The following is a 24,476-nucleotide window of genomic DNA, read 5'->3' as shown; positions in this document are numbered from 1 at the left end:
TGATGTCTGATTTGTCAGCCTCCTGAGTGCTGCTGCTCTTAGCTTTGAGAAGAAACATGCTCTTAAATGACACTTTTGGTGAGCTGGATAATATAGGACAGAATTTTTTTTTTTAAACAGTTTTTCTTCAAAACCCTGCTTGTGTGAGGAATGGCAATTTGTTTTCTAGGTCACTTGTTCAATTAAAAACCTTACTTTGATTTTTGTACCAAAAAAAAAAAATTGAATACTTTTTTCAGGTGTAATGTTACTGACTTGATTTCTTTGAGGTAAATATTCAATGAAAAAATTAAGCATAATTAAGATATAGTATTGACTTGGTAGTCCCAATGAATTCAGTACAAAATGGCCTGTGCTAAATGATATTCAGCCTAGTTAAGACCTGAACTACACAGCTAAATATGTGTTCTTCATTGTTTAATTTCTATACACAGTTAAAACTAGTCCTCGAAAACCTCGCGGGAGACCTAGAAGTGGCTCTGACCGAAATGCAACTAGCCTCCCAGACCCACCTGTGTTCTCCCCTCTAAGTAAATCAGAGACCAAGTCTGCAGACAAAGTCAAGAAGAAAGATTCTAAGAGTATAGAGAAGAAGAGAGGAAGACCTCCTACCTTCCCTGGGGTGAAAATCAAAATCACACATGGAAAGGACATTTCAGAGTTAACAAAAGGAAGCAAAGAAGATAGTCTGAAAAAAATTAAACGGACCCCTTCTGCTATGTTCCAGCAAGCCACAAAGATTAAAAAATTAAGAGCAGGTAAACTCTCTCCTCTCAAGTCTAAGTTTAAGACAGGGAAGCTCCAGATAGGAAGGAAGGGGGTACAGATTGTAAGACGGCGAGGAAGGCCTCCATCCACAGAACGGATAAAGACCCCTCCAGGTCTCCTCATCAACTCTGAACTGGAAAAGCCCCAGAAGGTCCGGAAAGACAAGGAAGGAACACCCCCACTCACAAAAGAAGACAAGGCAGCAGTCAGACAGAGCCCTCGAAGGATTAAACCAGTCAGGATTATTCCTTCCTCTAAAAGGACTGATGCGACAATCGCTAAGCAGCTCCTGCAGAGGGCAAAGAAGGGGGCCCAGAAGAAAATCGAGAAAGAAGCAGCACAGCTGCAAGGGAGGAAGGTGAAGACACAGGTCAAAAATATCCGGCAGTTCATCATGCCTGTGGTCAGCGCCATCTCCTCGAGAATCATCAAAACTCCCCGACGGTTCATCGAGGATGAGGATTATGACCCTCCCATTAAAATTGCGCGACTCGAATCCACACCAAACAGTCGGTTCAGCGCCACCTCCTGTGGATCTTCTGAGAAGTCTAGTGCCGCTTCCCAGCACTCCTCTCAGATGTCTTCGGACTCCTCCCGATCTAGCAGTCCCAGCATCGATACCACCTCAGATTCTCAGGCCTCTGAGGAGATCCAGGCACTTCCTGAAGAGCGGAGCAACACCCCCGAAGTTCATACTCCACTGCCCATTTCCCAGTCCCCAGAAAATGAGAGCAATGACAGGAGGAGCAGACGGTATTCGATGTCAGAGAGAGGCTTTGGATCAAGAACAACTAAAAAACTACCAACTCTGCAAAGTGCCCCACAGCAGCAGACCTCCCCCTCTCCGCCTCCACCTCTCCTTACCCCTCCCCCTCCACTCCAGCCACCCTCCAGTATATCTGACCACACACCTTGGCTTATGCCTCCTACTATCCCCTTAGCATCGCCGTTTTTGCCTCCTGCTGCTCCCATGCAAGGGAAGCGGAAATCTATTTTGCGAGAGCCAACATTTAGGTGGACTTCTTTAAAACATTCAAGGTCAGAGCCACAGTACTTTTCCTCAGCCAAGTATGCCAAAGAAGGTCTGATTCGCAAACCAATATTTGATAATTTCCGACCCCCTCCACTAACTCCCGAGGATGTTGGCTTCGCCTCTGGTTTTTCTGCATCTGGTACTGCCGCTTCAGCCCGATTGTTTTCACCACTCCATTCTGGAACAAGGTTTGATATCCACAAAAGGAGCCCAATTCTGAGAGCTCCAAGATTTACTCCAAGTGAGGCACACTCTAGAATATACGAGTCTGTGACCTTGCCTAGTAATCGAACTTCTGTTGGAGCATCCTCTTCGGGATTATCTAATAGGAAAAGGAAAAGGAAAGTGTTTAGTCCGATTCGGTCTGAACCAAGGTCACCCTCTCACTCCATGAGGACAAGAAGCGGAAGGCTTAGTACTTCTGAGCTGCCACCTCTCACTCCCCCGTCTTCTGTCTCCTCCTCACTAAGCATTCCTGTTAGTCCTCTTGCCGCTAGTGCCTTAAACCCAACTTTTACTTTTCCTTCTCATTCCCTCACTCAGTCTGGGGAATCTACAGAGAAGAGTCAGAGACCAAGGAAGCAGAGCAGTGCTCCAGCAGAGCCGTTCTCATCGGACAGTCCTACGCTCTTCCCGTGGTTCACCTCAGGCGCTCAGCCTGAGAAGGGGAGAAACAGAGACAAGGCCCCCGAGGAGCTGTCCAAAGACCGCGATGCTGACAAGAGCATGGAGGATAAGAGTAGAGAGCGAGACCGGGAGAGAGAGAAGGAGAATAAGCGGGAGTCAAGGAAAGAGAAAAGGAAAAAGGGCTCAGAAATTCAGAGTAGCTCTGCTTTGTATCCTGTGGGTCGGGTTTCCAAAGAGAAGGTTGCTGGAGAAGATGTTGGCACTTCATCTTCTGCCAAAAAAGCAGCGGGGCGGAAGAAGTCTTCATCACTTGATTCTGGGACCGATATTGCTTCTGTGACTCTTGGGGATACAACAGCTGTCAAAACCAAAATACTTATAAAGAAAGGGAGAGGAAATCTGGAAAAAAACAACTTGGACCTCGGCCCAACTGCCCCATCCCTGGAGAAGGAGAAAACCCTCTGCCTTTCCACTCCTTCATCTAGCACTGTTAAACATTCCACTTCCTCCATAGGCTCCATGTTGGCTCAGGCAGACAAGCTTCCAATGACTGACAAGAGAGTTGCCAGCCTCCTAAAAAAGGCCAAAGCCCAGCTCTGCAAGATTGAGAAGAGTAAGAGTCTCAAGCAAACTGACCAGCCCAAAGCACAGGTACTTCTCGCTTTGCTGTTAAAACCAAGTTTACTGAGCCCTTCTTGGAGCAAGTCTTAGGCTAAATGTTTGAGCTGCTAGGAGATAAGGTGATGGTGTGTGCAGTGGCTTTTCAAGGACCAGTAGCATTTTTTGAGAAGTAAAAGATTGTATTCTAATGTAACATAGAGGGGACAGTAGGTACAGATGGCTGCTAGTCTTAGGGTGCAGCAGTAGTTGGTTTCTGTATATTGGCTTACCAGCTAGGACTAGTTAGCTAGAGCTGTATACGTTGATGGCAGATCATAAGTTGATTAGATATACTTTGGCTTTGTTTAATTGCATTTACAACATGCACAGTAGTGTTTGTTGCTTATCTTATATTCAGGGTCAAGAAAGTGATTCATCAGAAACCTCTGTGCGAGGACCCCGGATTAAACATGTCTGCAGAAGAGCTGCTGTTGCCCTTGGCCGAAAACGAGCTGTGTTTCCTGATGACATGCCCACCTTGAGTGCCTTACCATGGGAAGAACGGGAAAAAATTTTGTCTTCCATGGGAAATGATGGTAAGTCAAGGAAATCAACCTTGGAATTGTGAGCAGACCTATTTATTTGCTTTCATTCCTAGATGCCAATAAACTCTTCATAGTTCATTAGACTGGATTTAAAAAAAAAACAGAAAAACAAACAAAGCCAGATAGCTGGAGGGGATTCAGTATTTGAAGATTTTGTTAGAGGGAATGCCTCAAAAAGAAAATGTGAGGTGCTCCAGAAGACTGGTGTTGCAAATATAACTCCTGAAAGGGGTGAAGTCAAGTAAGAAGACCCTGCCTAGACTGCCATGCAGTAGAAGAAAGGTTTGGCAAGGCTGTCAGAGGCATCTCATATCCAAAAACAAGGTTAGTGCTTCAACCACACTGAGAACCTGCCAGGGAGCAGCTGTGTTGAGTGTGTCCTTTGTACCAGTGGTTTTCAGAACGCAGCAGCTGGATCCTTCGGTCATTGATACTTCCTAGAATTAGAGGTCTCTGAGGCACTGTATTAATTAGGGTTTCAACTGCTGCTGTAATAAATACCAGGCTCCAAAGCAACTGGGGAGGAAAGGGTTTGTTTCCTCTTACAACACTCAGGTCACACTCCATGCTGAGGGAAGGCAGGAGCTAAAGTGGAGGCTGTGGAGGAGTGTTGTTTCCTGGCTTGCCCTCATGACTTGTTAGCTTGTTTTCTTAGACAGCTCGGGACTGTGCCCAGGGGTGGCATCACCCATAATGGCCTGGGCCCCGACTCTTCAGCTGCTCATCAAGAAAATGCCCCAGGCTTGACTATAGGCAGTCTGGTGGAGGAGGCATAATCTCAATTGCAATTCCTCTTCCAGAGAACTCTAGCTTGTGTCAAGTTGACAAAAACAAAATAACCACCAGGACAGGCAAATTGTCATGATTGCTGTGCAGTTCCAAAATGCTGGGTGCTTTCTCTTAACAGAGTTAGTCATCTAGAGAGATTTCTGAGACACATGGAGCTTAGTTTTGATTTTCCGTTAGATTGTTTTATGTTTTTTTTAAAAAATGTTTATTTATTTCTTTATTATGTATACACTATTCTGTCTCTGTGTATGCCTGCAGGCCAGAAGAGGGCACCAGATATCATTACAGATGGTTGTAAGCTACCATGTGGTTGCTGGGAATTGAACTCAGGACCTTTGGAAGAGCAGGCAGTGCTCTTAACCTCTGAGCCATCTCTCCAGCCCAGTTAGATTGTTTTGTTTTCGGTATTTGGATTTTTGCTTTCACCTAGCTATAAGGAGTAGGCATTTGAAAACATTTAGCTAATTATTTTAAGTGAGTTCTTTGTATGGGTATATTATAAATTTTTCCATTTTGACTAGCAATTCAAATAAGATTTAGTGGATCCAGTGATACATAGGGACTTTGGGAGTTTTCAAGAAGGAATTAGACATTCCCTGGAAACTAAAGACACATTTCTTTAACAGATAAGTCATCAATTGCTGGCTCAGAAGATGCTGAACCTCTTGCTCCACCCATCAAACCTATTAAACCTGTCACCAGAAACAAGGCTCCCCAGGAGCCTCCAGTAAAGAAAGGGCGGCGATCGAGGCGATGTGGGCAGTGCCCTGGCTGCCAGGTACCTGAGGACTGTGGTGTTTGCACTAACTGCTTGGACAAGCCCAAATTCGGTGGCCGCAATATAAAGAAGCAATGCTGCAAGTGAGTGAGTCTTACTCGGAGGCAGTGACCTCATGGTCATAGAGATTCCTCTTTACCCCTGGTTTGTCACAAAGATGCTTCAGAAAACCTGGTGGTCGCACCAATCTGCTCAGGTTTCCAGATTAGTTTTGTGATGTGATGAGGTTTAAACTAAGTATTTGTGGCAGTATCATCTAGTAGAGCATTCTCAACAGTGAAAATGGTCTTTTTGTGCTCAGTTAAGTATTGCAGTCAGTCGCTACATGGGGCCATTGAGTACTTGGCATGTGGTTAGTGTGACTAAAGAGCTACATTTTAGTCACTACATTTAGTCACCACTACATTTGGTGGTGGTGGTGGCGCATACCTTTAACCCCAGCTCTTGGAGACAGGTGGATCTCTGTGAGTTCAAGACCAGACTGGTCTACAATGCAAGTTCTAGGATAGTCAGGACTGTTACAGAGAGAAAACAAAAGAAAAAAATTAATTTTAATTATTTTATTTTAAATATCTGCATGCAACTAGTGTCTACTATATCAGCAGGGTAGCTTTGAACAGTTTCTAAAACTTGACAAATCAGGGACCAGAGCGATGAGTCAGCAGTTAAGAGCATGGGCTGCTCTTTCAGACACATGGGTTCAGTTCCCGGCACCCATATGACAGCTTACAACATTCTATAACACTAGTTCCAGGAGATCTGATACCCTCTTTTGGTCTCTATAGGAACCAGACATGTACTTGGTACACATACATATATATATAGGCAAAACACCCATACATATAAAATAGTAAAATAAAAGAATTTAAATATTAAACAGAATAAAATAATACTTTAAAAAGTTGACAAATTTGGGCATAGGATATTTTTTGACTGACTGAAATTAGTATTAATTATTATCGTTGGGGTGTATGTGTGTATACATCCTTCCTTGCACATACAGCTGCGGAGGAAGGTGTGTCCTGTGGTTTGGTCCTACTCTAGCACTCTTCTGCTTTATTTTCTTGGTTTCGTCCTGAACTTAGCCTGTGGCTAAGAAGCTCCAGAGCCACCCTGACACCGGGACTACAACCATATAGGTCCACATTTATTCTTTTTTATTTTCTGAGACAGGGTTTCTCTGTGTAACAGCTCCGACTGTCCTGATGTAGACCAGAGTGGCTTTGAACTCACAGAGATCTGCCTGCCTCTGCCTCCCGAGTGCTGGGAGTAAAGACGTGCGCCACCGCGCCTGGCTTCACATTCAGATTTTTAACATAAATGCTAAGGGTTTGAACTCAGGTCCTCATGTTTGCATAGCCTTTTCTTTTTTTCTCCTCCCACGGATCTGTTTCCCAGCTCTTGTAGTCACTTTTAGCTTTATAGCATTCAGGAAACTGGAGACATTTTTTGCCTAAATCTCTGAACTCTTTTTTTTTTAATAATTTAATTTTTATTTTAATTTTGACTTTTGAGACTTGAGGTCTCCATATGCATTCCATACCTGCTTCAAACTTGTTATCTTTCTGCCTCTGCTTCCCAGTACCACAGTTGTAGATCTGTAATACTGCATTTGACTTTCTTACTCTTTCAAAATGTTTTCATTCATATGGGTGTGTTTGTGGGTAGGGCAGTCAGTCTGGGGCTTGAACATTGCTGCAGATGTGCCAGTCCAGTGCTCGCATGGAGCTATACTCTCAGTCCAACACACGGAGGTTTTGATACAGACTTTTAAAGTTTTCTACTTTTCCAGTCAGTTTGTGGGCATACTTTCTGCCATCTGGAATGATTTTTTTTTTTAATGTATTAGGAGACTTGTATAAACAGAAATTCTGGCAACTGGGCCTCCTACACAGTGCCTGGCACAAGAGATATTTACCAAATGAATGACATTAAAGCTATTAACATAAAATATAGTTGACATTTCTTGTTGTTTACTCAGGGAATATAGTTTCTAGGAGACAAGAAGTAATTCTAAGCTGGCTGTGGAGGCTCATGCCTGGAATCCCAGCACTTGGGAGGTGGAGGCAGGAAGGTTGCAATGAGTTCAAGATTAGTTTGGATCATACAGTGAGAATATCTCAAAAAAAATTTTATGTTTTGGTTTCTGAACTTTAGCAAGAATCTTGTCTTGAGATACTTTAGAGGCAAGCAGTAATGTAATCTACTTATGTAAAAAGGTGCACGGACTCCATTTTCAGATGGCTGGATTTGATGTGAGCAAGGCATGTAGCTCATGGCAGACTGCTTGCCTTACACATATGAGACCTGATAGTCACCCCCCAGTTCCAAAAATAGAACCTTTGTTTGGGTCCAGGAGGATATTGAGCTGAGGATGAATTCAGTGCAGGTGGAGTATTCAAGTTAGGTTTAAATTTCATTAGATCTAAACTAGGGTAAAATATATCAAAGCCATGAGATGCAGCTGTAGTTTTGTAGTAGCAAAGGACTCTGCGATTTGTAGTTGGCTGCTTGTGAGCATGAACAGTGAGTCCCACAAGAGAGCAGTAACTACGTGACTAAGAAATACTGATCGTCATGGCAGGTGCACACTGATGCCAGCACCTGAGGAGCACGGCAGGGGGGGACCAAGACTTCAGAATCATCCTCTTCTATACAGTGTACCGTGGGCTATACGGACCCTGTGGGCTATACAGACCCTGTCTCAGAACAAAACAGGAAGGACAGGAGGCAGGCAGGAGGGAATCAGTGATAGCCTGTGTGGGGTACAAGTCCATATTGAATTACAAGAAATGTGAGTTTAATATGACATTTGCTCCTTTCAGATCCTAAAGGTAGCTAAACTTGCTGACCCAAACATTTTAAAGGTTCAGATTAACCTGAGGAATAAGTAATCCATGTTCTGTCAAGTGACCCTGAATAGCGACTCACAGTTTTCTGCAGATAAGTGAGCATGAATTTCATTTTTTCTCTTTTAAATGCAATATGTTTTATACACTATCCTTTGTTATCCTAGGATGAGAAAATGTCAGAACCTCCAGTGGATGCCGTCCAAAGCCTACCTACAGAAGCAAGCTAAAGGTAGTGGTGAGAAAGGCCTCCCGCATCTGTACTTTAATGTCATACAGCTGTGCGCATTCAGTGTAAAGAGAATACTAGGTGTTTGTTTTTGTTTTTGTTTTTCTTTTAAAGTACTGCTCTCTCCCTGGGAGTTGGTGGTTGTTGAAGCTGGATGATAGGTACATGGGGGTTCATTTGACTCTTCTTTTTATATGGGGGTATGCTTGAAATTTTCCATAATTAAGAAACTTGTTTAAAATTCATGTAAAAAAAATATACCTCTGCTCATTTCCTAGAGCAATAAAATCTCTCTGCATCACCTGCTCAACATGGCCTCAACTTTGTGGAGACTTTGAGCGCCAGCTTTGGCTGCAGGAGACTGAGAACGAGACTATTAGAGATCTCTCTGTGTTTCTCTTTTCCCTGAAACTTTTCTCACTTATGGATAGATGATCTTGTTTGTTCTCCTAGCTGTGAAGAAGAAAGAGAAGAAGTCTAAGACCACTGAAAAGAAAGAAAACAAAGAAAGCACTGTTGTGAAGAGCTCCGTGGACTCTGGTCAGAAGACTACCCTACCAGCACGGGAGGAGCCTGCCCCAAAGAAGAGCAGCAGCGAGCCTCCGCCCCGCAAGCCCGTGGAAGAAAAGAGTGAGGAAGGGAGTGCCCCTGCACCTGCACCTGAACCCAAACAGGTCACCACTCCAGCTTCCCGGAAATCCAGCAAGCAGGTCTCCCAGCCGGCGCCAGTCATCCCCCCTCAGCCTCCCAGCACAGCAGCACCGCAGAGAAAAGAAGTTCCCAAGACCACTCCAAGTGAGCCCAAGAAAAAGCAGCCTCCACCACCAGAGCCAGGTGAGTGCTGAAGGCAGGAAGAGTGGTGGAGTAGCAGGCCAGCCAAGAAGCCCAGTGCCTCACACAGGCTGTCGGGGCCTGAATGCTTGCATCCTTGTCGTTGTTTGCACCTCTTTGTTAAAGGAAGTGGATTCTTTACTGTTATGTTACCTGATGCAAAGCGGAAGGTTAGATTAGCCGTGTTGCCATGTTTTCCTCTTTGAGGTCTAGAGAGTATTTGCCTGCCCCTCTCTCCACAGGCCATTTGGTCTGAAAGCAGTCATTGCTGGCATCAGACCAGAATCTCTTTTGAATCCTTTAGGTCCAGAGCAAAGCAAGCAGAAAAAAGTGGCCCCCCGCCCAAGTATCCCTGTAAAACAAAAACCAAAAGACAAGGTAAGAAGAGATCTGACTCTGCGATTCCTTGGGGATATATTTGTTCTGTTCTGTAGGGAACAGCCTTGACCGTGACATTCTCCGGACTGAATGAAACGGTCTTCTGCTTCTTTGTAGATGGCTCTGGCATCTCACAGAATTAAGGTGTAGGCTTTAGCCCTTTTGGTTTGGTCAGTGTTTTGTTTCTCTGGTCTCTTTTGCCTTCCTCTTGGTGGCCTTGCATGTTGTAGTCTGGGCAGCAGTTTATTTTAACAGCCTCTGAGTACTTAAAGAACATTTGTTTATAAAAGTAATCCCTACCTCTGCCCACGGTTTCTTTCTTTTTTTTTTTTTTTTTTTGGATTTTCAAGACAGAGTTTCTCCGTAGCTTTTGGTTCCTGTCCTGGAACTAGCTCTTGTAGACCAGGCTGGCCTCGAACTCACAGAGATCCATCTGCCTCTGCCTCCCGAGTGCTGGGATTAAAGGCGTGCGCCACCATCGCCTGGCTCCACTGTTTCTTTTATTGTTGATGGAGAGAATTTCAGAATTTTCTGGAGATTATCCTTTCTTTGTCTTGAGATAGGGACTCACTCTGTAACTCTTAAACTGGCCTTGAACTCTCTGCAATCTCCTGTTTCAGCATCTAAAGTGAGCCACCACACCTAGCTCCCTCTCTTCTTCTATAGAATGCTTATTCTGAGACATGTTTTCCATAGCTAAGAATTGGCATTTGTGTTCTCATCTGTTGCAAATGTGAGGATAGTGACTTTTTTCCTACATCTATTTTATGTCTTAGGAGAAGCCACCTCCAGTAAATAAGCAAGAGAATGCAGGCACTTTGAGCATCCTCAACCCTCTTGCAAATGGCATCAGTTCTAAGCAGAAAATCCCAGCAGATGGAGTTCACAGGATCAGAGTGGACTTTAAGGTAAAAGTGTTTAGTGATCATGCCTTTTCAGCAGTATGATCTAAAGGGTGTGTGTTGAAAGAGAAACAGCACCCACTAGAGGTATGAATAAGAACTATAGTTAACAGATGGTTTCAAGTACGGGAGCCTAGTTGGTTTTCTGAGACAAGAGTTTGTGTAGCTCTGGCTGTCCTGGACTCACTCCTGTAGACCAGGCTGGCCTCAGACTCACAGTGATCTGCCCTTCTTTGCCTCCCAAGCTCTGGGATTAAAGGTGTACGCCACCACTGTCTGGCCAAGTTAATAGTTTTTTCAAACAGCCATTCTTTTTGGACTAACGGAAGTGAAATACTCTTGGCATTCTGGTGTCATTCTGTTTTTATGCTTTTTGTCCTTGTTTTGCCATTGTAAAGCTTTTCTAAGTGATCTTTCTCTCTTTTTCCACAGGAAGATTGTGAAGCAGAAAATGTGTGGGAGATGGGAGGCTTAGGGATCTTGACTTCTGTCCCCATAACACCGAGAGTAGTTTGCTTTCTCTGTGCTAGTAGTGGGCACGTAGAGGTAAGGCATCCTGCTTGTCTGTCTCCTGTGTGATGGTGGGTCACTGTGCTGTGCACAGAGAAATGGCTATTCATTTTGTTAGCAGTTAGCAGGTACTGTCCCCTTACTTAAATCAGCTACTGAATTTTTTTTTTAATTTTTAGAAATTTTAAGAAAGAATCTAGTGGTAAATATTTTCATCTCTTTAATATAGTACTTATTGAAGTTCTTACTTTTCTCTTTTAAAAAAAGGATGCCATTGGTTTTTATATTAAATATCTGTGAATATAAAAAGCTCTTAACAGTTATTAAGAAATGGAAAAATACACTGCAGAAAATGGACAAAAGATAAAGATAATTCATAAGATGACAAAAACATTGTTCATATGGTTGTTTTAAGTGCTGGGGTTGCTTCAGACATAGCAAAGATGGAGACTATTCAGTCTTCAGGTGCCAGTGACTACTCCGTGCCTCTTCCTTCATAACCAAGTGCTTTGCGTCCAAACCCGCCCCACCCACAGGAAATGTTTCCTTTTGTACATCAGTCATTGACTTCTGCAGTGAAGCAGTTTTTCTTTTGCAGGCCATAACTGTTCCATTTAAATTGTGTTTACCTTTGCATAGTAATCTTAGAATTCCTTATTTTAAAAAGAATTGGGAGGTGGCAGACACCTTTAATTCCAGCACTCGGGAGGCAGATGTAGGTGGATCTCTGTGAGTTTGAAGCCAGCCTACAAAGCCACTCTACAGAGCAACTTCCACAACAGCCAGGGCTGTTACGCAAAGAAACCCTGTCTTGAAAAACCAAAAAATAAGATAAAATGAAATGAAATAAAGAAGACTTGGAGAGCCAGTGTGTAGCGCATAAGCTTCACTCCACACTCAGGAGGCTGGGGCAGATGGGTCCTGTGAATTTCAGACCAGCCAGAGCCATGGCATAAAACCCTGACGAACAGAGGCTGGAAAAAGGTAGCTCAGTGGTTAAGAGGCTTACTGCTCTTCAGAGGACACAGGGTTCAGTTCCAGCCCCCACATCGGGTGGCTCATTACTACTCCAGCTTCAGGGGATCCAGTGTCTAATTTTGGCCTCTGCTGGCTTCCCACACACAGGTGGCATCCACTCATACCAACACAATACACATAAACAAACAAAGAAATAAGTCTTTTAAAAAAAATTAGAGTGACCTGCACTGTCGCAAATTATGATCATTGCTTGAGGAATTTTTTCATGGTAACACATTTCAGGCCGCGGGGGGGGGGGGGGCGGGGGTTAAGAGGGGGCACACAACACATGACCTCCTCCGCCTAGATTCTCCAAATGTGAATAGAGTTCCTTTTTCTGCTCTTGCTTATATGTATGTATTTTTCCAAAATACAAAATGATTCCCAGTCTTTCAGCTCAGATCAAGTGTAAAATAAAGAATGAGATATATACACACCCATACACATATAATCCATTTCCTAAAAATTGTGAGCAAGCTTTAAACAAAAGCCGTTGTGCTTCTGTGACTTTATTTCCTGGTGCATCACTGGCCCCTAATTGCAGGCTTGACCACTTGTCCCTGTAATAAACAGTTTTGTTTTTATTTTTTGGGTTGTACTTTGTATTTTGTTTTTATTTTGGGGGTCGTATTTTTTTTTAATATTATTTTCATTATTTTTCTTTCTTTTTTTCTCCGAGACAGGGTTTCTCTGTGTAGCTTTGTAGCCTGCCCTGAAACTAGCTGTTGTAGACCAGGGTATCCTTGAACTCACAGAAATCCACCTGCCTCTGCCTCCTGAGTGCTGGGATTAAAGGCATGTACCACTACTGTTTGGCAGCTTTCATTATTTTTAATAATAATGTGTATGTGTGTCTGTGTTGCGGTATGTACACTTGAATGCTGGTATTAAAGACATGCACCACTACACCCAGCTTAAGCTTATTTTTAATAGTTTTGGCTATGAGACAAAATTTGTGTACATTGCACAAGGGATGTTGGGTGTGCAGTTTTCGTCATGTACATCCTGTTGGACTGCAGGATTCACACTTTGGTGCATTGGGAAATGGTATTATCACCTGTGGATGCCTAGGACCTACAGTATGTAGCTATTATTTCTTTCTGCACCTTGGTTACACCCTTTTTCTGATCTTGCTGCAGTTTGTGTATTGCCAAGTGTGTTGTGAACCCTTCCACAAGTTTTGCTTAGAGGAAAATGAGCGCCCTCTGGAGGACCAGCTGGAAAATTGGTGTTGTCGCCGCTGCAAGTTCTGCCATGTTTGTGGAAGGCAGCATCAGGCTACAAAGGTAGAAGACCTAGTAATGGCAGTAGTGGAGCTCCCATTCCCGCCTTCTGCACCATGATTTCGTGTTGTTATTACTATCTCCGCTGACAGTTTCTCTGTCTGTCTGAAGATAACTTGTTGATTTTTCTTTTAATTTCTGGGAAATAGCAGAAAATGACTTTAGGAAATAAAATCCAAAAATAAGTAAAATCTATCTGATAGATATACTTATTACGGAGTGGCTTTTGAGAGGATAAGCCTGAGTTTCTTGGGGAGTAAGCAATGTGTGACAAAATCTAAAGCGTCTTAGTCAGAAGCTGAACAGGATCTAATGAAGGTAGTGTGATTTGTGTTCTCTTGCTGTTGTCTTTCCCTACAGCAGCTCCTGGAGTGTAACAAGTGCCGAAACAGCTATCACCCTGAGTGCCTGGGACCAAACTACCCCACCAAACCCACGAAGAAAAAGAAAGTGTGGGTGGGTACAACACACTGTGCTAACTCCACGAGTATTGTGGTGGCCGGGTGAGGCTGGTGGCTCACAACAGTATCCCCTGCTTTAGTGCCCTGTGGAGCTAGTGTTTAACAGTAATTCCAGCAAAGAAGTCTAATCTAGGAATAGCTGCATGAGTCTTTTTAAATAACAAACAGCACTAGCCTAAGAAAGTCCTACTGAGGGGCTGGAGAGATGGCTCAGCGGTTAAGAGTGTTGCCTGCTCTTCTAATAGTCCTGAGTTCAATTCCCGGCAACCACATGGTGGCTCACAACCATCCATAATGAGGTCTGGTGCCTTCTTCTGTCCTGCACGCATGCGTGTAGAAAGAATATTGTAAACATAATAAATAAATATTTAAAAAAAAAAAAGTCCTACTGAACGAATGCCTTCTCTTTTCCAGATCTGCACCAAGTGTGTGCGCTGCAAGAGCTGCGGATCCACGACTCCAGGCAAAGGGTGGGATGCACAGTGGTCTCATGATTTTTCACTGTGCCATGATTGTGCCAAACTCTTTGCTAAAGGTACCTTGTGATGATGTTTGTGGGGGACTAAGTGGAAGGAAGTGAGCCTTGCTCACTGTGTCACAGATGGGATTTAGACAGGTGTTCTGCTCTTGCTCTTTTTATGTCTAGTTTGTTTTGTTGTTTTGTCTTGAGACAGGGTCTCTGTGTAGCTTTGGCTGTCCTGGAATTCTCTGTGTAGACCAGAGTCACCTTTAACTCACAGAGATCCACGTGCCTCAGCTCCCCGACTTCAGGGATTAAGAGTGTGGCCACCACCCCCTATTTCTTGCTTCTTTATTTGCATAGACAGCCAGCTTAGAGCTTCTTTCTAACGCTATAGGAAGAGCTGTGGGGGGCGGGTTCTATTATGCTCACTAGAAACAGCTGCTCCGAAACAGTGGCGCCAAATTGTGGTAAACATACATTGACTTCTGAAAGGCATTCAGGTGGTGTCTCTCAGCAGTTCATTTCAGTAATTACCCTGGAAGTCAGGCCTGATGACACAGGAGTTCAAGGCCAGCCCTGGGAACTCAGCAAGAACCTATCTTGAAATAAAAAGTAAAGGGGCAGGGGAGAGCTGGGGGGTTGCCAGTAGAGTTTTTACCTAGAGATTGTAAGGCCTTGGGTACAGTCCTTAGCTTGGCAGAAAATAACTGCTAAGACTCCAGCTAATGCACTCACCCCACAGTCTTATGACTTGTAATAAAGATAAGAAGTGACTGTCATTCCTTTTCTTTTTGTCTTGAGTCACTGTCTCACTGTTCCTTCTTGGTGTTGGGATTGCAAGTTGCCTCCACCCCCAGCATAGGATACTTTAGATAAAGTAAACAGATATACTTAAAGATATTTATTAAATAGTAAAAAAAAAAAAAAAGTACAAGGGATACATTGGTCAGTCAGATTTATAAAGGTTATACTTAGAAATGAGTCTTAAAAAGTGCTGGTCTGAACTCTGAATATAAAAGCCGCCAGAAGAATAAGGAATAAGTGAAAATGAGGACCTGACCATGCCTAGGAGCATTGTAGATGGGAGGGAGAGAGTACAGCCAGAGGCATCTGGAAGAATCCAGACTGAACTGGGGGTGGGGCGAGAGAAGAGAGGCGAAGAACCAAGAGGGCAAAGAGGCTAAGAGCTGAGGACCGAGAGTGCACGTGGGTGAATTGGCAGGTTTATATAGAAATAAGCTGGGGGAAGAGAAATGAAACCCAGCCCCTGTGCTAGAGAGGTTTAAGGTAGAAGGTTGGGAGGGGGCATAGGTAGTGAGTGAGCCTTGTCCTGGCTTTCTTTGAGACCTGACAAGGAAAAAATTTAAATAAATTATTTCTTACTCCTGTGTTACTGCCTCTTTAAGAACCCAAACATTATGTTTAAAGGAGATGCTGTCTTTTCTGATTCCCTCCCTACACGCTCACCTTTAATGCTATACCTTAATCCTCCTGCCTCTGCCTTCGAGTTACAGTTGTACACCACCACACCCACACCCAGCCTCCAGTCTTTTTGTTATGTTCTCATTACAGTCTATCTCAGTGCACTTAGAGATGTCTCAAGAGACTGAGTGGTGTGTTCAAAGCTTTCTGTGAATGCTCTAGGAGCTCAGGCTATCTTGATACCACAGATGTGTGGCCGTCCAGTCTAAGCACTCTGCTGGTATTCATTAGTGACTCCAGAGGACTGGGGTTTAGACTAGGGTAACACATGTAATCCAGAGGCTTTGAGAACGTTGGTGTGGGCCAAAGCCTTGTGTAACCTTGGCTTTCAGGAAACTTCTGCCCTCTCTGTGACAAGTGCTATGATGACGACGACTACGAGAGCAAGATGATGCAGTGTGGGAAGTGCGATCGATGGGTCCACTCCAAGTGTGAGAATCTCTCAGGTACAGCAGGTTGGAGTCTTTTGTTGTTGTTTTCAGTTTCTCTCTAGTGCTGCATGTACAGTACTAAGACTGTGGGGTATCATTTGGGTTCTTTGTAGTTTAGTGTTTAGTCTCCAGAATAAGCAGCTATACTGGCTTCTCGCTGCTCTGACTAGTTACCTGGAGGCAGGCTTCGTTCTGGCTCATGGTTTAGAGGGCTGCAGTCCATTGTGGTGGGAAGGCACTGTGACACCAGCCAGAAAGCGGAGAAAGGGCAATGCTAGTGCTCAGCTGGCTTTTGCCTTTTCCTCTTATATTCCGTTAGAAACCCTAGCCCATAGGATTACATGCCACCTAATTGAGGGTGGGTCCCCTGCAGTTAAACTTCTCTAGGAACCTCTCCCAGACACACAGAATCCCATCACGTTGGTCGTGAAGATGAACTGTTAGAGCAGTGTTGTGTCATTTGTGCATTTCTCTTAAGCACTTACATTTCTGGGCACCAAACCCTATTGGTTCCCCAAACCTCTTGGTTTGATTTGTGTTAATTAATAATACCCTCTTTTGGGGTCAGAATGTGGATATACTATAAGATAAAATGGTTCTTAACCTGTGGGTCTCAACCCCTTTTGGAGTCAAACAACCCTTTCATAAGGTTCACCTTAGATCATCAGAAACCACAGATATTTATATTACGATTCATAACAGCAGCAAAACTACAGTTATGAAGTAGCAACAAAACAACTTTATAATTGGGGGTCACTACACCATGAGAACTGTATTAAAGGGTCACAGCATTAGGAAGGTTGAGAACCACGGCTCTAAGAGATAACCAGCCTAGCTCAGATTCTAGCGTGCTGCTCTGTGGGTCAGAGGAATAGTTAGCTTTTCTCCCTCTCCCGCCCTTCGAGGCCCCTCATTGTTCAGTTTTGTTTTCCTAGATGAGATGTATGAGATTCTATCTAATCTGCCAGAAAGTGTGGCCTACACTTGTGTGAACTGCACTGAGCGGCACCCTGCAGAGTGGCGACTGGCGCTGGAGAAGGAGCTGCAGGCGTCCCTGAAGCAGGTTCTCACGGCCTTGTTGAATTCTCGGACTACCAGTCACTTGCTTCGCTACCGCCAGGTGGGCCAGAGGGCCTTTCTGTTCTGAGAACTTGATCTTGGGTGGTTTAACTAGTAATGAAGTAAGGCTGTTTCTGTTTTCTGCTTAGCTGTGCTTCATTCTTCGTTTACTTTTTATAGAGTTTCTTCTCTTGGTCATAACATTAGGGATTTTAGAACTAAGAATAGGACCTTGTGGTTGGAGGGATGGCTCAGCAGTTAAGAATGTATCCTGCTCTTGCAGGGGACCCAGGTTTGATTCCCAGTGCTCACCCTGTGGCTCACAACAGTTCCAGGGAATCTACTGTCTTCTTTCAACCTTCCTGGGCACCAAGCACACATGTAGTTCACATAATACATGTAGGCAAAGGACTCATAAAATAAAATGAATAAATCTAAAAACAAAACAAAAAACCAGAGTAGCACATTTGGTGGAGAGGAAATAGGAAGTGGGTGCATCTTCAGAGGCCTCGCTTCTAAGTTGTCTGGTCCTGTGTGGTAGGTTATGCTTGTAACTCCAGCACTTGGGGGACAGAGGCAGGACTGAATAAGTAATTCCCCATCTCAAAAGACAAAAATGAAGGCACTTTGGGCTTCATCTGCTATTACTGATGGAGATTCAGTAAAGGACTACAAAAGAGCAGCCTGATCTGAGCTGCTTCTTGGAAAAAGCTAATTCTGACTGAAGAGTCCGGGCTAAGGAGACCTGAGTCTGAAGGCAGTTTTGGCAAGCAGCATAAGAACCCATTGTGGATTTCTCATTTACAAAGTGGTCTTTGAGAACATAAGCAGTCCCCCTGGGAGAGCGAACGCATCACCTGAGTGCAGAGCTAGGTGCTGCTTAATCTTTCAGTATAAAGTCCCAGCTTTTGAATCATTTTTATCATATTTTATTTTGTGTGTGTACACGTGTGCATATGCTGTGGTATGCAGAATTCAATTCTCTCTCTCTCTCTCTCTCTTTTTTTTTTTTTTTTTTTTTTTTTTTTTATTTTTCGAGACAGGGTTTCTCTGTAACTTTTTGGTTCCTGTCCTGGAACTAGCTCTTATAGACCAGGCTGGCCTTGAACTCACAGAGATCCGCCTGCCTCTGCCTCCCGAGTGCTGGGATTAAAGGCATGCGCCACCACTGCCTGGCTTTCAATTTTCTTTCTACATTTTGGGTCTTGGAGATTAAACTCACGTTGTCAGGCCGGTGGCACATTACCCTCTGAGCATCTCTAGCCCCTAAAGTCCCATTTTTGGAGAAGGGAAATTAATGGTTATCTAGTGTACTCCAAGGACTGGACAGTTTTGGCCTTTTTCCAGATTATTGAGCACAGTGCTTACTGTTTTCCAAACAAGCCATTAGAAAATAGGACCACTTTTAATTACTCTAGTTAAGAAATCTCTGGTTATTTTCATGTTCTGTGTTTCTAGTGCCATCTTCCTAACTTTAATAGAATGTGCGCAGATGATAACAGAAACCTCTTTACTGCCACAGGCTGCCAAGCCTCCAGACTTAAACCCTGAAACAGAGGAGAGCATACCTTCCCGAAGCTCCCCAGAAGGGCCGGATCCTCCAGTTCTCACTGAGGTCAGCAAGCAGGACGAGCAGCAGCCCCTAGACCTGGAAGGAGTCAAGAGGAAAATGGACCAGGGCAACTATGTGTCTGTGGTATGTCTCAAGCATGTGACCAAGTTTCAAGTGTTTCTTTCAGTCTCCTTGACTCTTTGGGAGTACAGCTGGGTATAAGTAAATTTCAGAATAATTTGTGTTGTTATATAGGCTTTATGCAGCTTCAGGTTCCTAGAATATGAGTTATTTCAACTGTTTGTTTCAGAAGGGTGCTGATGTGGTAGTACCTAAAATCATTATTTGAGTTGACTCTCCTGAGTTAAATTATTTTTATGTTTCAAGGAAGCACCAAACTGCTTAAGGAAAATGCTAATGTGACGTTAATGTGTCTCCTTTTGTAAGCTTAGATCTGAATGTTGGGCCTTCTTTATTCTTTGTAGAGCGGTACCATAAACTTATTGTTTTAAGAATTTATAGAGTGAACTCATTCACTGTGTCATTCTTACTTGCTATTGAGTTGCTTATCCATTTGAGTACAAATATAGAAAACCAGTAGCCTGTTTTGGTCACTTACATGACAGAGCCAATTTGTTTGCATTCCTGCCTTATTAGCCTGACATCTCTTGATTGTCTCAAGTTAATTGTGAACTGAATCCTAAAGGCCTCAGAGAGTAATTACACTATAGTAAAATGTGTTGTGGGGTTTCTGTTGAGCTCCTGAGCTGGGTGACAGTGGAGGGAGGAGGAAGTGGTTTTAAGAGCACAGTACTGTTTCGTGAATAATTAATGTTTTATTTTTGTATGCAGTTGGAGTTCAGTGATGATATTGTGAAGATCATTCAAGCAGCCATTAATTCAGATGGAGGGCAGCCAGAAATTAAAAAAGCCAACAGCATGGTCAAGTCTTTCTTTATCCGGGTGAATGAGATTAATAGTTCATGGGGGGTTGTTTTTGTTTGTTTTGGGTTTATTTTGGTTTGGCTTTGGCAGGATTTCTCAATGTAGCCCTGGCTGTCCTAGAACTCGCTCTATAGACCAGGCTGGCCTCAAACTCACAGAGATCTGTCTGCCTCTGCCTCCTGATTATTGATATTAAAGGCATGCGCCACCAGCACCTGACCATTAGTTGATATTTTTAATGGTCACTATCTGTAATGGCCCTATGAATACTTCTTTCTTTTCTCTTATTTGTTTTATGATGTGGTGGGTTTAATTTTTTTTCTCTAATTCTTTGGGAGGAGATTGGGAAGCTGGTAAGGTTACTAACATGGATGATCTTTGCGTTGGCCTGAAATTATCCTCAGATAGACTGAGACACTGGTCTGGGGTTTGTTTTTATTTGGTTTCTACATGGATCTTCTCATTTGAATTCTGTTTGTTTTCTTTTAGCAAATGGAGCGGGTTTTTCCATGGTTCAGTGTCAAAAAGTCCAGATTTTGGGAGCCAAATAAAGTATCAAACAAGTGAGTAACAGTACCTGACGACAGATCAGACGTCTGGCGTGTAGACTGAGGCCGATGACAGATCAGACGTCTCGTGTGTAGACTGAGGCTGACAAGAACCAGGTGTCTCATGTTTGCAGACTGGGGGTTTCTGGGTTATTTTAATACTAGAAACAGGCAGCTGAGATGTCTTCTGTGCTAGTTTGGAAATGACAAATGTTTGTGTTGGTTGTGGGCTGGTGCTTTTTCCCTCACATTTGCATCTATCTTATAGAAGACGTAGTGTGACATTGCATGTGGACAGTATGTGCTGGAATCATGTCATTGATCTTAGTGTACAATCTGTTTACTTAGTTCAAACTGCCTTTCCTTGCTTTTGATTCTTAATATGTAAACTTCAATTTTTATTCCAACAACCTATGTATTTATTTGTTTATTTTGGATAGCATTATCATTGTTTCTGGATATTTAACCAAAAGTTATGCATGCAGTCTTTTCCCTACTGCAGTACTAGGTAGTGAACCTCATATATACTAGTCAAATATTCTACCACTGAGGTCAACCCCCAGCCATACAAGTCACACCTTAAGATAGTTATTTAAGACGGGTGTGGTCATATTTACCCGCATTCCTGCAGTTGGAGGATTAAAGCAGGAGGATTAGGAATTCAAGGCCAGCCTGGATTTGATTGTGAGACCCTGTTCCAAACAAAATTAAATTTTTAAAGTGTTGAGTATAGTTAGGTGTTTTTCAAACTCTGAGTTGTTCTTAAATTCTGTGCAGGGCTTATACATGGGTCCAAGACCTGCTGATACCAAGAGTTGATTGTTGTGTATGGCACTGGGCCCTTAGTAAATACTTGTCGATCGATTGTTTCCAGCAGTGGGATGTTACCCAACGCAGTGCTTCCACCTTCACTTGACCATAATTATGCTCAGTGGCAGGAGCGAGAGGAGAACAGCCACACTGAGCAGCCTCCTCTAATGAAGAAAATCATTCCAGCTCCCAAACCCAAAGGACCTGGAGAACCAGACTCACCCACGCCTCTGCATCCTCCTACACCACCAATCTTGAGTAAGTCATCAAAATGAGTAGACGTTACCTTCTCTTTCTAGATGCAAGTGATTGGCTTCGTGAATCTAAATTTAATGTACTGGATATCAGAAAGGAATTTCAGATAACACAACTATAAACACCTTATAAAAACGTTTATTTTATAGACTACTTAAGCTGAAGTCTCCTGTAAAAAGACATAGTATTCCTAATTTTAACGACATATCTTTGGGGTTCTAAGGTACTGATAGAAGTCGAGAGGACAGTCCAGAGCTGAATCCACCCCCGGGCATAGATGACAACAGGCAGTGTGCACTGTGTCTGATGTATGGTGATGACAGTGCTAATGTAAGTACGTGGGATCCTGGTTAATAAAACCTAATGTGAACCGTGTGTGTGTGTGTGTGTGTGTGTGTGTGTGTGTGTGTGTGTGTGTGTGTGTTTCGAGACAGGCTTCCTCTGTGTAACAATCCTAGCATCTGCTTTGTAGACCAGGCTGACCTCAATCTCACAGAGATCCATCTTCCTCTGTCTCCCAAGTGCTAGGGTTAAAGGTGTGCACCACTACTCCTGGCTAAACCTTTTGTCCTTAGTACTTGATAACTGTATTTACTTGTGAGTTTGTGGCAATTAGAGTTGTTTTTGTTTCTGTTTCCATTTTGAGACAGGGTCTTACCATGTTGTCCAGGCTGGTTAAGAATTTCTGATCCTCTTGCCTCAGACTCCTTAGTAGCTGGATTATAGACAAGTAATACTGTGCTTAGCTTTAGAGATAACCTGTCTTTATATTTTAGATAGTTTTTAGATGTGTATGAAAGTCTTACACATGTGGAGTTTAGAAGAGGGTGTGGGATCCTTTGGAACTAGAGTTATAGATGCTTGAGAGTTGTTGTGTGGGTGCTGGGAACTGAACCTGGGTTCTTTGCAACGCAACAACTGCTCTTCTCTCAACCAACTTCAGTCCTGGCGGTAGAGAGTTTTAAATAACTGCTGAGTTTCTTCAAAAGGTGATTTACCCTAAATGAACTTATTGATAACTAATCCTCAAAATATTTCATGAAGTCTTAATCAAACTAAAGTTGAACATTATATAGCCTGGGTTAATGTAATATAACTGAATGGTCAAGAGCCCCAGTTCTGACAGACTGCCTGAATTCATTCTGTGCCTTCCTGCCTACTAACTTTGGCAAGAGCTTAACCCCAATGACCCTCAGTTACATCCTTAAAATGAAGATGATCATGTCTTTTTTAATTCTTACTTTTATGTGTATGGACACAGATGTATGTCTTTTCTTCATGCATGTCTGTGCATGCAGTGCCTGAGAGAGGGCATCAGATCCTCTTGAACTAGAGTTACAGATGTGTGTGAGCTGCCATGTGGGTACTAGAGTCAAACCAGGATTCTCTGTAAGAATAGAAAATGCTCTTAACTGTTGGACCCTCTCCAGTCCCCAAGAAAATAATTCTTAACCTAGCATGGTTGTAAGGATTAAATGGAATAATGCATGTAAAATCTTTATTTAATGCCTTTCCATTGAGAACTTAAAAGTGCATCATTTGGGGGAATGTGGGTCAGTAGTAGAATGTCTGCATGTGTGAAGCCCTACTTCAATCTTCAGTCCACAAGCACTTCGGGAGAAAAGTTTTTGTGCAGTCTGGGAGAACTGGATTTTTTTTTCTCTAATCTATAGCTTGGGAGCCTTTCCTAGAATTCACTCTGTAGACTAGGCTGGCCTCGGACTCACAGAGATCCGCCTGTCTCTGACTCCTGAGTTCTGGGACTAAAGGCATGCGCTACCACTACCCAGCTGAGAATTGAATTTAAAATATGTTTTTTAAGTAGTTTGCACACCACTTATATAAAGCTTTCATATATTGATCTTTTGCTTTCAATGGAATTAGAAAATATTTTCATTTTATGAAAAAAGAATTAGAATATAGAAGAAACATTGAAAACTGGATTATGATCCAATCTCTAAAGAATTATAGTTGCTTTCTTGAGGTGTCTTGTCTGAGATAAAGTTAATATAAACTTCTTTGGTATTATGTTCTTTAGGATGCTGGCCGCCTGCTCTACATCGGCCAAAATGAGTGGACACATGTGAACTGTGCTTTGTGGTCAGCAGAAGTGTTTGAAGATGATGATGGATCACTAAAGAATGTGCATATGGCTGTGATCAGGGGCAAGCAGCTGGTAAGAACTTAGTATGTACATTTATAAAGTGGACTCAGTGTTCTGGGCACGAATACAGCCTCCCTCATTCTTGACAGTGTTGTCAGTAGTTTGCCAGTAAGTGCTGGTGTGTGTTGTAGGTCTGATCCTTTGAAAAAGGAAACAAAAGAAACACAAAAACAGGACCCAGAGATACACTGACTGCTCTTCCAGGGGATCCTGGTTCAATTCCCAGCACCCACATGGCAGCTCACAACTGTCTGTGGCTTCAGTTCCAGGGCATCTGACACCCTCGCACAGACATATATGCAGGCAGAACACAAATGCACATGAAATAAAAATAAATAAGTCATCAAAAACAAAAGCTTTTAAAAAGAAATAGAAAAACAAAGCATCATCTGACTTGAGCATCATTCAAATATACGAGGAACATCAATTTCAGAAGCCCAGTTAAATCAGCGTTCTGAAGTTCCACAAGATAAACCCATGTATGTGTGTGAGGACAAAGAAAGACGGGAACTTGTCAAAGCAGCTAGGAGCAGTCATGTTTAGAAGCTAGAGTTTTGATCATGAAAGGTTACCAGAAGGATCATAGCCAGTAGACAAATAACACATGAAAGGAGAATGTGTGGGTTGTGGGAAGAACAGACAAGAGGACACAGACTGTCTAATAGAGTAAAAGTGATGAGGGCTTAGAGAATGGAGTCTTTGAATCATAGAATAAGGTAGTTTAGCAGTGTCATCTAATACTGCAGAACTATGCTAGCTAGCTTTATGTCGGCTTGACACAGCTAGAGTTATCTGCAACGGGGGAAATCTATTGAGGTTAATCACTAATTAGTGATTGATGAGGAGGGTCCAGCCCATTGCAGATGGTGTCATCCCTGGGCTGGTGATCCAGGGTTCTATAAGAAAGCCGAGCTGAGGGCTAGGCAGTGGTGGTACACACCTTTAATCCCAGCACTTGGGAGGTAGAGGCAGATAAATATCTTGAGTTTGAGGCCAGTCTGGTTTACAGAGAAGTCCCAGGACAGCAATGGTTACACAGAGAGAGCCTGTCTCAAAAATACTAATAACAACAGGAGGGAGGGAGGAAGGGAAGGAGGGAGGGAGGGA

The 24,476-nt window shown here is 43.1% G+C and overlaps 1 protein-coding gene across 6 annotated transcripts in view; it reads left to right on the top strand.

Annotated features, from left to right (window-relative positions):
- The window catches only part of Kmt2a (lysine methyltransferase 2A), an 81,752-nt gene that overhangs the window by 32,365 nt on the left and 24,911 nt on the right, over window positions 1-24,476 (top strand). For 3 of the 6 annotated variants that reach the window (XM_050156319.1, XM_050156314.1, XM_050156315.1), the window contains exons 3-21: window positions 435-3,079; window positions 3,447-3,624; window positions 5,049-5,283; window positions 8,217-8,281; window positions 8,732-9,112; window positions 9,414-9,487; window positions 10,264-10,395; window positions 10,822-10,935; window positions 13,056-13,202; window positions 13,560-13,655; window positions 14,075-14,195; window positions 15,938-16,060; window positions 16,972-17,156; window positions 18,618-18,791; window positions 19,500-19,610; window positions 20,082-20,155; window positions 21,015-21,208; window positions 21,429-21,535; window positions 23,244-23,381. In XM_050156319.1, the coding sequence (XP_050012276.1) occupies window positions 435-3,079; window positions 3,447-3,624; window positions 5,049-5,283; window positions 8,217-8,281; window positions 8,732-9,112; window positions 9,414-9,487; window positions 10,264-10,395; window positions 10,822-10,935; window positions 13,056-13,202; window positions 13,560-13,655; window positions 14,075-14,195; window positions 15,938-16,060; window positions 16,972-17,156; window positions 18,618-18,791; window positions 19,500-19,610; window positions 20,082-20,155; window positions 21,015-21,208; window positions 21,429-21,535; window positions 23,244-23,381 (5,294 nt within the window). The remainder of the gene's footprint in view (window positions 1-434; window positions 3,080-3,446; window positions 3,625-5,048; window positions 5,284-8,216; window positions 8,282-8,731; window positions 9,113-9,413; window positions 9,488-10,263; window positions 10,396-10,821; window positions 10,936-13,055; window positions 13,203-13,559; window positions 13,656-14,074; window positions 14,196-15,937; window positions 16,061-16,971; window positions 17,157-18,617; window positions 18,792-19,499; window positions 19,611-20,081; window positions 20,156-21,014; window positions 21,209-21,428; window positions 21,536-23,243; window positions 23,382-24,476) is intronic. The other 3 variants (XM_050156320.1, XM_050156317.1, XM_050156318.1) reach the window with 3 other exon arrangements.

Source organism: Alexandromys fortis, unplaced genomic scaffold, assembly GCF_014885135.2.
Source record: "Alexandromys fortis isolate MF-2015 unplaced genomic scaffold, M_Fortis_MF-2015_v1.1 scaffold_89, whole genome shotgun sequence".
Classification (NCBI taxonomy): Eukaryota; Metazoa; Chordata; class Mammalia; order Rodentia; family Cricetidae; genus Alexandromys; species Alexandromys fortis.
The sequence above is the reverse complement of the archived record's forward strand: the minus strand, read 5'-3'. Positions and strand labels throughout refer to the sequence as shown.